At 40.5% G+C, this 15107-nt stretch overlaps 1 protein-coding gene across 2 annotated transcripts in view; it reads left to right on the forward strand.

Moving 5' to 3' along the window:
• The first annotated feature begins 6033 nt into the window (after positions 1–6033).
• The window catches only part of LOC107221296 (AF4/FMR2 family member lilli), a 206422-nt gene continuing 197348 nt past the window's right edge, over positions 6034–15107 (forward strand). Inside the window, exon 1 of one of the 2 annotated variants that reach the window (XM_046744518.1) lies at positions 6034–8476. In XM_046744518.1, the coding sequence (XP_046600474.1) occupies positions 8415–8476 (62 nt within the window). In that variant the 5' untranslated portion in view covers positions 6034–8414. The remainder of the gene's footprint in view (positions 8477–15107) is intronic. The other variant, XM_046744517.1, reaches the window with a different exon arrangement.

Raw genomic sequence — 15107 nt, forward strand, 5'->3', positions numbered from 1 at the left:
CGATCATCTCGTGTTTATTTATCACTTACACCTACCAAATGAGAAGTAAGAAGAAATCTTTGTGTTACTAATTCTCCTCAATTTTAGATCAAGTTAGTACCGTATCTGGGGTAAATATTATGTCCAAATTTCAAATGTGAACGCAGAGTATATTGGCACTAGATGAATTTTTTTCTAAAGTAACTCAAAATTACTCACGGTCGGCAAGTCCAGGTTACATTTCAGTAAAATTATATATTATTACATTAGATGAGTAAATGAGTATAATCGCATTTGTGGAATACAAATAATTAAATTTCATTTACTAACAGTAAATAAACAGACAGATGGAACAGTCAAGGTACTTGTCATGTAATAACCGATAATCATGAGTCATCTTTTTAGCTTCTGTAGACTACCCTTTATCTTCCATGCGGGTAATTGTAATATTTCTAAAATTTAGAACACATGCTAAAACGTCAATACTCATGAGCTGCAAAATATTAGTTTCGAAATTTCCGTCTTAAAATTCATTATTAAGAATATTTAAAAAATGTCCATATTTATGTGCTTATTACAGGCTTTCGTCACTAAAATTGTAACAGGCATAAATATAGTAATTATCTATAATGTAGTAAATTTCACCAATGACGGCAACGGTGCGATTAGCGACTTTTTACAGCCTTTGACAGCAGCTTACTAATTGTGTAATGAACGAAATTTTACTGAACCACATCGCGTTGCCGTCTGGACGCTGCAGCGCTGGGATGTTCCATAATGGTTACGCGGATGAGAGTGAGAATCTCGACCATCAATTTGGACGGTTTGACGTCGGCGTGAAAAATCCAAGTCTCACTCTTGTAGAGTTTAAATTGCGGTAAATTTCATACGGCTATTTACACCTTTCGATGCTCTCATTCCCATGATTTTTAATCGCGAGTACAACATTACTCGTGTAATCCTATTTCTTCCGTTCCACATAGGCATGTGCTGGAAGCCGTACCTACTTTGAATGCATAATTCAACAATTTCAGTGTTGGTGTACGTGATGATGAGTGTGAACACTGCAGTGAGTCGGAGTTACGACATAAACGAACGCGGAAGGCAAACACATTGCATTACGTTATTTTACTTGTTTATTTATTCTTATTTATTCCCTTTACGTTTTTATTTATCATATATGTCAGCGCGTATTCCAATTTACCCCCGTCGTTTGGTACACTTTTGGTAGCATCTCTCCCCCTTCGGTGTAATACCTGATTACAGTCCCGATTCTTACTGAATTTGCTTAATAACTTGTCGCTTATAATCGCGTAATGAATCAGGGCAACGATGCATTCCACCGATAAGTAGAGGACTTTCTTTTACCGTTGTACCCGCACATACTTATAAAAGTCTTCGCGTTTTATTGTACCCGTAACTAATCCCATGTCTACACGGTTTACCCGACGACATAGATCCTCGTGCTCACCTCGTTATATTTAATCAAAGATTAGTTACATAGCCGGTAAGGGAAACAATGAAGCGATCAATTCAATGTAGATACTTTTCAAAAGCAGTTCGTATCCCTTTTTCTCGTCTCTGTCCGCCGGCGCAAAGCAAATTTCGCAATTCGAACGCGAGTTGACGATAAACTTTGAAACCTGCGAACACCGATAACTTCGGTATTTGATTCTGGGCCTAGTATCGGGAAGTCTAGCTTTCATTTTAGAATTCATACAATACACAAAGCAGCGGTCACCACTTTCTGTTAAACTAATTGACAGTTCTCTAAAGTAGGATTATTATTTTGCCCAGTGACTGTTCAGCATTTCCGCGGGGAAGGCATTGCTCGCATGGTTACTACACGCTGGGTACAACCTGTACGCATATTGCGAATCGTAAAGAGCTGGGCAGTTAATCTATAATATGTAAGTTACATAAGAACCGTCTATGGCCTTCGATTTCCAATACTCCTCAGAATCCGTCGAGTGTGCAGTATATTTGGAAAAATCTCGACGTGGAGATAGACTGAAATTCAGGTTTGAAACGTATAACTGCACTGTGGCTTTCAAATATCTCTTATACATTTTAAATCCACGCTAATTAACTGAGATCCAATTAAGTACAATGCTATTTAGAATCTGCGCCTCAAACACATTATTGAGCATGCGACTTGTACGCGAAAAAATCTGTGTACCTAACAAAGAACTCAATAAAATTGGTGAAATGATACAAATTATACTTTTGGCGTAAAGATCTGTTAGAACAAAGCGATCTATCTGTAATTGTTCAAACAAAAATTATGAAATTATCGAGCATAAAATTGAGGGCTTTTAGAATTTCTTTCTGTGATTACCAAAATTTTTGTAATGCAATTCAACGCGAGTAACATTCGGTGTATTTTATCCATTATTTCGATGCGGCACTTCTTTGAACAGACTGTTACACGCATCACGATGTCCAATACATTCGTACCAACAACATATGCGACTACTGCTGCACGTTACGTCCCCATTAGTTTAATTTAAACAATTATTAAGGTATAATAAATGAATATCAAAAATTAGCGGACTCGGGATTGAATACTTAGATAAGTATTGCGGTAATTATGAAGATTATTTTATAATTGAGCAGCGCCGCAACTACCGGTCAATGAGAATAGTAGGTGAACAGTGCGTAACTGTAAAGTCACGTGCCTGTTGTATGTGTGTGTCTACGAATTTCCGTGGAAGATATGTGCAATATACAGCGGCCATGTTTTTGAGACGCGTTCGAGGCTGGGAGAAGGTTGATAATGCACACAGACGAATACTCGTTTTGTATAATTAATTTACCGCAGCAATATATATATATATATATATATATATATACATATATATCTACGTGTATCCATGTAGCGTAGTTGCTGGGCCTATACCAACAAGCTAATTGTTGATTAGTCATGAAAAACCACTACTTTTATATGTACATACAATGATGACTTTTTGTGAAAAGAACCGGTGAAATCGGTTAGACTTTCCACGGAGCTATATTTCTATTTAAACTGCAGACAAATTTAATATATTTCTGTTAATTCTATTCGGTTAAAAGTTTCCATCACGCCGTGGACCCAGTTGTTCATTTTACATGGCTCTCCAAAAGTAAATTACGCCATCCCCTGCGCCCGGGTGAGTCTGCCCTTATGCCAAACTCGTCCTTAAATTCCAATACGTATATTTTTCTTTTTCGTAACTGCTTTTATTACAGCTATTGTCGGAGGATTTGACTTCAGAAAATTCTGGAAAGTATATAATAATATAAATTATCTGTCGCTTTAATAAAGTAACCTGAACGCAGATGCAGCAATTGCATAACGTACGCTACTCATGTATCTCAGGTACCGCTATTTTGTGCAGTGAAATTTGGCATCACCTGTAACGTCGCTCGTCGTACGAGAAATATCTCGTGGTAATAAATTAATGACGCTTAATTTTCGTTATCAAATTGACGGTAGCGGCATACTCCAGCAGCACGGCATATCTTATACTTCTATTGCTATAAAAATGAGAAAAAAATCGTCGTGAACAGCGCACCCTACTCTACATAAATAAAAAAAAAAAACAATATCAAAGTAAAAATAGTAAATAAAAGACGTTTACAAATTTCATTTTAAACCAGCAACCATTCATAACATTTTTCAACAAACGAATTTATTGCAGGTTGTCTATCTATTCGTAAGGTCGTTAGAGATGTATCAACTGTTTCGCGACTTGGTTTCATTTACCTACTACTTATTAATAGGCGTAACAGTCGTCGTATGCATTCATTCAAAAGCAAATCGCTGCACTGTTAGAAAGATCTAACTAAACACAATGTCCCAGCAGGGCCACTTTACATGTGTGTTATTTGTTATATTTCTGTTAATGAATACTACACACATTTTTATTATTTTATCATTTAAATTCTCATATTAATATTTAATTTGTAATCTTCAGGTTTGTTTTCTCGTTTCGTAGTACATCAAAAAATTATTAATTCAAACCAAAAATTTTAGTGGACCTGCTGGAACATTTCTTTTCTAACCGTGTGCGTTGCTTCTCGTAGCGGCTCACCTGATTCGGGAATTTCAAAAAAATATATGCATTCAGCTTAAACAAAATTTATCTTTTTGAATGGAAGCGACAAAACTTTCGATTAACAAATTTTCGAATTACAGTATTTTCGTTGTGTATTCGCAGACTATTTTTACTCCTTCAACGTAAAAAAATACTGACAACAAACGGAATAAGTCCCCGCACGAAAAACAGTTAATCGTTATGGTAATAGTATATTGTGTCACAAGTGCGGAAAGTGGGCGAGTACCGATGAGTGTGAAGTTTGCAACGGAGCCGCAAAGGCGAGTGCAGCATATATGATCCGCACGTGTGACATGTGTCATTCTTACCAACATTTGCGGAGGAAAGTTTGACTTTAGAAGCAAACGAATGTAACATTATCCAAAAGAAGTAGATCAAAAATAATGCAGATGCCCGTTGGGATAGGCCCGGCTTCATGAAACCTAATATAAACGAGCAAACTTCAGGTTGGACTCACAATTAACCATCACTGGCGGTGCGTAAAGTTCGTACGTAAAATTAAATTATCGAAAAATGCGAATGCGCCAAGAAAGGCCCAGTATGTAAAATTAAGAATCTCCGCTGAGCACATGCGCCAGCACCGTTTTGTTGCATTATTCATAAATGGGTCACTTTACGCAAGCTCCACAGGCGTCGAAAATCAAACTTTCCAAATATGCGTTCGAAACATATACCGATATTAATAATAGGGGACTAATCGTGATTTTCTTTTGCAGTGAAACGTTAATCAAGTGACGTTTTGTCGTTTTTTTTTTTCTTTAATAGTGTATTGAATCGTCCGGCAAATAACGCCAATTTAAGCCCAGGAGCGCCCCTAAGCTTCGGAAAAGAAAACGCCCACTTTTCTGACGATACAGCATACATAAAATGATAATCATGCATCAAAAATTATTCAGGCAAATGGATATGGCTTCAAAGTTGCTCATTTTATTACTCTGTATAGTTACTCGTGCAATCGACGATTTGGGTAGGTCAAAATTTATGCACTGGAGGTTTGAGGCTTGAAAATATTATGTGATCTTAATTCTTATCCATTCGAAATATTAAAAAATATTTTAAACAAAGAATTATTGTTCCTCGATGGTGTCTCCTGATTCGCGGCGGCCTAGGATACAACCGAGATAGCTTGTTACTGGTGGATACGCCGATGTTTAGTGGATAAAGTCCGCTATTACCGAATCGAGCAGCAAAACGAGGCTAGTGCATGCGCTAAGCTGAAATTCGTAGTTTTACGCACTAGGGTTTTATTTGACGCACGAGCACTTCCTGATAATTTAATTTTGTACACCGCCAGTGACTTTATATGGCTGAGTTCTAAGCTTTACGCGTTTAGGTTAGGTTTCATGAGGTCGGGTCTATCCAGATTGACCACTCGATTGCTCTTGATCTACTTCTTTTGAATCATATAACATTCGTTTACTTCTCAAATCAAAGTTTCCATCAGTTGAGGTTGGAAAAAATAGCGTGCGTCACACGTGGGTACGGGAGATATCTGACTTTGTCTTTACTGCACTCGGCTTGGCTGATACCGCCAACTTCACACTCGTCGGAAATCGCCCACTTTCCACACTCGTAACACGATACACTAATTACCGTTCGTAAATATATGGCAAGTTTTGAATCGCTTTCGTTTCCTCGCGTGCAACAGTATAATACCGGCAAGTGGCCAAATATCTTCTCAAGAAAGGTACCTACATATTTCCTGTTATTCAATCAAGCCGTATCCGACCCGGTGGAAGCTAATCTAACCCCGATACCTCAACACCCAAGGCACTGGCACCCGGAGGTGTCGATCGACAAGAATAAAAATCGCCCCGGGTGATCTGTTGGCGAACTGCGCACGGGGTGATGCGCGAGGTGCGCGCGCGCTCTCGTGCGGCGATGGATGACACCTGTGGCTCGATCCGCGATCAGTCCCGCGACGGCAGTCCACGCGCGACTATATTGTTGCTTAAATATCGCACGTGACACCCGACGATATCGTTGCCAAGTATCTATTGTGCAGGCAGGTTGAAGGGACGAGAAAAAGCGACCTTGACTCGGCCACGTCACGGATATTCGATACTCCGCAACCGAGAAACGTATCTCGGCCGCCTGCCTTCGTTCGGAATCGAACTACTGACATGCCCCGTTCGACGTACGCAGCTACGTGCGCAACGAGACCCGATCAATCGGCCTTTGCGGCCTGCAGCGATCAACGAGTATCCGCATGTTGTGAATCTTGTTGATAGGGTGAACGATCCGCTTCCTCAATCGCTCGCAGAACATATGAGTTTTGCCTACTTATCCAAACCGCATCGAGCTGCGCGAAACCTCCATATTGCACGATACTCGGTGACCGTGTAACACTGATTGCAGTTTAAAATTACGCGGGGACTCTGATGGGAACAGTTTAAAAACCAGTGTGTCTCTCTCTCACTCGGCAGCCTCTGATCTCTCTCTTTCTCTCCATCTTCGTTACTCTCGAATATATGTATATACATGTATACACGTATGTATATACATATATCTTCTTCGCGTGCGGACGTGGTGTGCAGCCCCCCTCGGGTTTCGCGGTGTCACGGTTCGAGATCGTGCAAGTTCTAGAAAGTCGCGAGTGCAAACGGATACGCACATGCATACCTAGACACACGGAGTCGGATCGCAACGTCTGACAAACAAGACTACCTAAAGCTGAGAAGGGGCAAAAAAAAGAGGAGAAAAAAAGTATCGTCGAACATTGGGTACGACGAGTAGACGATATAGACACACTCCTATCTCGCTTGTACATCGGATACATCGGCTGAGAGACCCGTCGCCCCATCGCCGAGGTGAAAATCAGCGCGTGTGGACGATAAACGGGCGTCGAAAAGAGCTGCTCTCCCAAGCAACGTCGAGGAGGTCGCCGATGATCGGCGAGGGGCGGGAGTATCGCCGAGACGAAACGTCGCGTTGACAAGTTGGCGTTCTTTCCTGCCGACGGAGGGAGGTGATCGCGCGCCGTCGACTGCTCGCGGAGGTTGCACACACGAATACACGCGTACCGCGCACACACGCGCGCGTAATACGCGTACGTTATTTACGCATTCCGAGTCGTGAATTCCAGAGCCACACGTTTTCTTCGATAAGTAGAACGCGTTACGGTGTTACACAGTGTTTTCCCCATTACGACGTTTCGAAAAAAAGAGACTCGGAGCCAAAGCAGACACGGACTATCAAGACTCAAGCCGATTGTTACGATCTTCGGTTCAACCATCGCTCGTGGAAATCTCAGTTTCGCGTGGGTGTCGAGGGGTGCAGCGGCGGGACAGGGGGAGGGGAAACGTCGACACGGTATTTTCCTTCATTACCCACTGTGCCGCCGCAATTTCGGGGACGTCCGACCTTCGTAGCCTCGTTTTTCTATCTCCGTCTCAGCTTGCAGGCGGCGCGGCGCGCGCGTCGTTAACGGTTAACCGCGATCGAACCCCTCCCCCCCCCCTCCCGGCCCTCCTACTTTCCCCTCCCCTCCTTCTCTTTACCCCACCCTCAGCTGCGGCTACTCGAAGAGTACACACAATATCTCTATTCGTCGCATAGTAAAGGCACGCGGCGTCGTTTCAGCATGTGTACGCGGGTGTGTTTACGTGTGTGTGTGTGTGTGTATGCGCGCGCGCGCCCACGCGTGGGTAAGTAAATCTTGCCCGTTGACATCCCTCCTTCTTGCAAAACGAGAAGAAGCAGAAGAAGAAAGGATATGAAAAAAGGAAAAACAGTATCGTCGTGTCGTTACTCTGACATTCGTACTTACCTCGCTTCGTGTCACGTGGGCAATGGTGAGAGCTCGTATACGGACCGAGGAATCGAACTCGAAACAAAACGCTAACGCAACACGACTCGGAAGTTGCGCGTTATATGCGTTTCGATATTGATACGCGTTCGCTGTTGTTGTTATACTTATAGGTTCGAAAATTGAATTCTTCCCGCGCTGACAGGGGGCGACGGTTGTGTTGGTGCGACGCTGCGAAGAACAATTGTGAAACAAAACGACGATCACGGATAAACAAAGTGCAAGTTTACGAGTTTAACGATTCTCCGATTTTCACTCCTCTTCTACCGTAATTATATCCCACTTGTACCATACGCGACGTACGATATACGCGTTGTGAAAAAAGAAGTGGCCCACGTTGACAGCGAAAGAAGTTGGTTAAGAAAATCGTGTCGCGAGATATATACGTGCGCAGTGGTGGAACTTGTATATACCATATGTATATGTGTAACGGTGGATGAAAAGCTAATACCCTGAATTAAAATAGTGATGCAGTGCCGTATCATCGCGTGTGCACAGTGCTTCGTGCCTATTCCTTGGATTACTTGAAGATGTCTTCGTCGGTGGGATATTATGACGATAGGAATCCGCTCCTCAAAGGCACCTTATCAAGGTGAGTTTTTACACACCTCGCTCTCCCGTATTTTCGGCCTGCGGCATCCCGCGGGCTCGGCAACTAAAACCTATCTTACAATTAGTTGGTTATCCAATTTTCGAGATTACGCGTAGTTTCTATCCTCCTGCTCGCTAATCCGTGACCGTTGCTGCCCGTTGTGTTGCCGTCGATTACGCCAGCCTTTCGCAAGGCCGTGCTGCACGGGCATGACCAGGTATTAAAACTTTTTGCGAAAGATACGTTATACTTAACTCTGTGTTTACATGTTTCAAACTTCCTTCTGCGCCTGTGTGTGTGTTCCTGTGTTTCTGTATATGCCTGCCGCGCGCACAAACGTACAACGCAAAGCGCAGGCGTATAATTTGTCCCGTTAAAAATCGCTCGTTCGTTTCTCACAATATGCCTACGTAGTCTCGTAATAATTATATTGTATGTACTACCTTCGCGGTATCTCGCTTCAAAACTCGCGAAGGAAAGTATCGCGCGGACCGGATGCGTTACGGCCGCGAACACGAAGTTACTTTCGAATATTTGACTACCGTCTAGCTTGTAATATGCCCCGTTTATCCAGTGTGACTGTCCCCGCGAACCGAGATTCGCAAAATGTCCATTTCAAACATTTGGCATCTCGCGGGTTTTCCGAACTTCATTTTTTTTCTTACCTCACGTTCGTTTGCTTCTTACTCGGTAATTTATGTTTTTCGCATGTCGAAACTGGTAACGTACAATTTATGGTATTCTTACTGTGAAGTATAAACTGCTTCATAATTTATCAAAAACGTTACCGTTTCATGGAAATTGACAGCTTGAATCTTTACGAAAATAAATAATCCAGGTTTTTTCATCTCGAGACTGAAGAAAAATCAACCTCATATTCTCTGAGGACACTTGTTTTAACGAAGCTTAGATTTTCATTTAATTTCCCGAGGCTGAAAAATACTCGCGTGCACGTTGAGTAACGAAAAGAAGTCTACGTTGTTGCATCGTAGTTTCGAGTGATCACTGCACGTTATAATAGACTGATAGGAGAGTGTTGCTGGAAAGATGCAGCAGCAGCAGCAGCAGGGATTGCATCGTCCGTTCGCGGTGTTACTCGAAGCGGCACAAACGTCGTTATACCTGTTTAATAAATAGCGTTATGGATGCCGGTATTGTTATTGTTATTATTATACAGGTATCTACAACACGACGCCGGTTCGAGCAGCAAGAATTTAGCAATAGTAGGTCAACTTCGACTACTTTCGCGGCGGCGGTTGGCCTTTAACGATATTTCACGAAGGAAATGAATCGACTCCGTCTCCCCTCTTCGCGAATCGCGCAAATTCTCCCCGGTTTATCGTTACGCGAACTAAACCTCGATGACGGAGGCGAAGGCGTAATGACCGTTCTACTACGAATTTGGCCAGCTATGCATGTACACTGTACTGTAATCTGGAACAGGGACGAAGAAAAAGAAATGTGTAACAACAACAAAGTGAAGAAAAAAAAGCGTCAACAAGAACAAACACACATAGAAATCGCGTGGTTATTTGGCGTGTACCTATTATACGCGATATACACGCATACCTATGCATTGGTTGTTTCAAATCGTCCTTTATTAAATTGACATGCGGCCCGCGACGACGAAGGTCGCTGTTCTCTACCCATACAAGCCCAGCTGCATTTATATTATGTCTATACGTTGGATAAAATCTGCTTAAAAACGTTCCCCAGGCAAAACTAGATTCCCCTCAAGGTCACGCGGTTCCGCCACACGTTTTTCTCTCTCAATCCAGTTTTTAAAACTCCCGCCGCCCGGGGCGCTCTGCTGGAGTTTACAGTTTATCACCGATACCTTTGAAAAATTTTATTATTGGCATCCATTTTTCTTTACTCACAACGAAATTATGATAACTTCTTATTTTCGTTATAGCATGATCAAATTTATTGATCGAAAAATTCGTTTCCATATAGTTGATTGACGATAAAAAAACAAAAATTCACCAGTATTCGTACATAACTTGTAAAGCGAACATGCGTACGTGGCTTTATTTATCGTATTTTGCACATGGTCTGCAAAATACGATATTGTGGATGTATTGTGAGGTACAGCTATATGTATAATACGTTCCATACGTGTATGAGTACGGCACGGGGAAGGGGGGGGGGGGGAGGCAACTGATCGATACTTTCCTCCGCTCCCCGCCGCAATCGACGCCATATTTGTTTACCTCGATGCCATGCGATTGGCGGATCACGTGGTTAAATAGGCCAAGTTTAATATAATACATACATGAGGCGAATTAGTGTACGCATAGCAGCAGCAGAGACAATCGACGCTTCGATTTGTATTACTATTCAAGTTGATGAAAGGTGCGTGTGTGTGTGTGTATATTAACAATTATCTAGCTTTTATTGTCAGCTTCAGGGAAAAATTTATTTTTTTTTTTATCACGAAACAGACTTAATTATTTCAGAATAACAAAGTGCTGCAGCTGATAAAGTTTCATATGCAATACGTTGAGTTCTGTTTTCGTTAACTTTTTATAAAGAATCTTACGATACAGAGTTGGGAAAAAGAACATTATCATAAATAAAGAGTTGCCACATGAAAGATTTGAAAATAGATTACTGAAGGAGATTTTTTTTAATATCGTAATAGAATCGTGTAGATTATGTTAAACAACCATCTCCGTCAGATTGACGGATATATAATATTATAGACTAAGTTCGGTCGCTGGAGGAGAAATCTTTCGTTCAGAGGAGTGGAAGAAACTTTCGGTAGAGTCTTTCAAGAACTTTGTTCTTGCGATTTCAAATAGATGTGATAATTTTCTTCACCTTAGGTTGAATATAATGGTGATTATCGTCTTTTTTTTTTGTTGTCTCATTTTATGTATTGTACAAGTTATTCTTTGGTCTTTACTCTTTCCAATTAAACAAAATTACCAAAATCTTTTGTCCTTTGCACCGTTTCTCGACGAACATTACCTTCAACACGCGTGGTGGATAATTATTTATGGAACATTGTGTAGTTTTTTGTGGTTGAATGTTGCAATCTCGGCGTTTGGCAGTCCCGCATTTTCTGCTTAACCTGCACCGTTGCTCTGGGTTGGTTGAATATCTTCTGCATACCTACATTTTCATCGTCGTTCTAAGCGGAAGGAAAAGGATCATGGTAAATTTACGCGTGCGTGTGGATATCTTCGATTTTGACAATTTTTCGTGGAATCTCAACTGCTCGTACAGCAGATCATAATTATGCAATGATTTATATGCAAATTATATCAACGGCAATGTTGACCTTATATTCTTGCTGTTTACGTTAAAGTATTCCGGTGATTCTGGATCGCTGAAAGGTGCGAGAAATGTCTGAAAAATTAAGCACACGTTTCAAGGTCATTATCATTATTCTATCGAGTCTAGTTTTTTTTTTCACAAGATTTCACTCGTCGTCGCCGATTTTCACAATGTTGGCTCCTTTCCAAAATTACAGCTTTGGAAACGATGGTCTAAAATAAACAATTAAATATGCTTCGGAGTTTGCGTATTAGGCGGGAGTCGGAATCCGGCTTTTTACACCGAGTCACACCGAGGAATCACATTCAAGTTACACGTATGTATTAGATTTTTGAATTTCTTTCTCGATTTCTGTTATACATACTTGCAGGAGATTGGTAATAGTTACATGTCGCTGAAAAGTTTTCGGAATCTCAAATTACGTAGATGAAAAAATGATAAAGGCACTTATTTCACCGAAATCCATCTTACGTAATTTCACAACTTTTAGCTCTCGTGAAGATATAATAATCGTAATAACAAAATCTTTCAACGGTGTACTTTTTTGTATTTATTGTTCGCTATAAATTGTTACGCAGGTTCTGCAATTACTGGTAGCTAAAAATTGCACTGCAATGTTCATATATCCGACGTCAATTACACTCGTGCCAATTTCTCAACAACAAAAGCGAAAAAAGGAGATTATTGTTCGCCAGGGCCGGGCGGGCGGTCTGATTGATTGGTTAAAGGGTGCGGCACTGCAGTGGCCCAAATCGCCACTGGGGATGAACCGTCGCAGAATCAATTCGCACATTAAGCGACGACGTTTGTATATAACAAATTTCATCCGCAGGCTTGTAATGTACTCAAACCCTAAACCACCGATTGCGATGAATTTTTTCAATGGTCAAATTATTCTCGGCAATGGAAATGACCGACAGATATTTTGTGCTAAAAAAAAAAAAAAAAAACAATCAAATGCACACCTACTTGGGTTGTAGGTACGTGATAGATATCTGCTGAAAAACGAAGGGGGAAAAAGCGGAAAACCGTTAGGTGGTATGTTTGATAGACAACATCGGATAAAACAAGGGGAGAGAATTGGAACGAGAAGTTTTTCATCTCGTCAACAATTTAACAACTATATATGTATATACAACACATATATAAAGTCGTCAGATTGTTGATGAGATGAAAGAGTTAGGCCTGGGCGATCTTTTTATTAACCCTATGTCGTAACAAAGTTGATGGCTCAGTAACAATAATAATGGACGAGGTTTATCGATGTCACATAGAATTTTTATGCCATTTCTTACAGCTCTGTGCATGTGGCTAGATTATATTAATTGCTGAAAGCTTTTTACATGTAACGATCGCTGTGTGAATTTGGTGGTTTTATATTCTTATGAAAGTATCAGAAGGTCAATTAATCATTACGCCCGCGTTGGAAAGTGTATGTAGAGTATTTTTGAAACAATAGCTTGGAAAGCGGTTAGTAATAGTAAATTGATGAACAATTTGCAGTTTCGTTCCTTTGATTTGAGCCAAATTTATTCCCTCGGCTTATTCATTGGTCAGAATAAAACATAATACGGGATAATTTGATCTCTTCGAAATTGTTCGCTACTGTATTTTTTCTCTTTTTTTTCACAAATCTATCGTACTGAACAATACGTCGTCTGTAAATAATTATGTTAAAACCTTTGCTGAAACAGACTCGGACACGTACGCTGATAAAAGAGACGAGTGAAGAAAATGAAGTCAACAAACAAATGGTCTGCTTTCGATGTAAGCATTGAAATATTTCAGCTGCGTTATTAAATTAAAAAGAATAAATTAACAAAAATAAAAACAAAACAAAAAAAAAAGAAAAAAGAAAAGAAGAAATAAAAAAGCGACCCCGACATATTTAATACCCGCTACGAACTTTCCGTATCGCAGAAATGAAAGTATAAAGCAAGTGTATAATATGCGACTCGAACACTTTCGCGAGGAGGTATTATGACCTGTAGGTGTACGCTACACACGCCTACACACTCAATGTGGAGATATTTCTGTACACACAGTCCCGGCATTAAATGGCTTTGCCAGGCTGCGCGGCTCAGCTGCAGCTTACACCGCATGCACCGAACGTGCAAACTTCCGCGTGCTGTTTACCGCAAGTGCAAGAGAGACGGAATCCAGCGTTACACGCGCGAATTAGCAGCCCGCGAATATTTACAGATGCTTCTTGTCCCGAAACTATTGGACATAGCGATATATGCTGTAGGGAACTTTTTTCCAGAGCTCTTCGAGACATTGAAATTTCTCGAGCACAACTTTCCTCGATCTCCGATACGTTGGTCATCGTTCGCCATCAAGCGACCGATCGATCCTCTTCCGAAATGGCTTACAAATGTCGTTACATCTCGAAAAATATTGATCTGGTTGTAATGAAATATAGCCTTCTAGGCCAGACGTTGTAGCTATCGGCATAAAAAAATAACCATAATCGATTGGGTAGTTCTGGAGCAGGGATAGGTATGTTTGTATACTTTTCAAGTCCGAAGTACCGAGGTACTAAATTACTTAGTACTGATCAAATTATCAATTACCCAGTACAGATGGATTTTTTACTGAGAAATGCAATCGGTACCAAGTACCAATGTACTTTGTATTTATATTTCTGATAATTACCAAATACTACAGTATTGAGGTATGTACAGTTTAGTACTTGACAATGCTGTGATTACATAAATCGAAAAATAGGCTGAATTATGTGATTTTTGATATGATTTGAATAATCCGAATATTATTTAAATAAACAAGACAATACTGTCTTTTTCTCTGAGCTAAAATTCTACTTCATTATTGTTATTATTTCATTTTCGTATCCTTGTTTTTACCGTTATATTTTTCGGAAAATAAATAAATTCTTTCCCAAAAATTGACGTTGCAACTGTAACGTTTTCACACAAAATATTTTTCAGGTACTTAAGAATGTCACAAAATGCTAAATTAGCACAATACGTTACATGAACGATAAAACTTTAATTAGTATTTCCTATTTCACAAAATACAAAGTACATTCGTACTTGGTATTTTCTATTTCAAAAAGTACGAAATAAATCTGTACTTAGTATCTTGTACTTCACAAAGTACGAAGTACGACGGGACTTGATACTGATCGCGAGTCTTTTAAGTGCAAATGTACTTAGAGGCCGTCCATCCCTGTTCTGGAGCTATAAGCGAACATACGGACGTTGAGTTTTACATACGTGGAGAAAAGAAGAGATGCGCGAGTTGCAGGGTAAATTAACCATTGATGTTCCATCCGTTGTTTCAATGATTTTTATTTATTCTCTTCAAGAGTTTAATATCCAGTTTCTAA

This window comes from Neodiprion lecontei, chromosome 6, assembly GCF_021901455.1.
Source record: "Neodiprion lecontei isolate iyNeoLeco1 chromosome 6, iyNeoLeco1.1, whole genome shotgun sequence".
NCBI classification, from domain to species: Eukaryota; Metazoa; Arthropoda; class Insecta; order Hymenoptera; family Diprionidae; genus Neodiprion; species Neodiprion lecontei.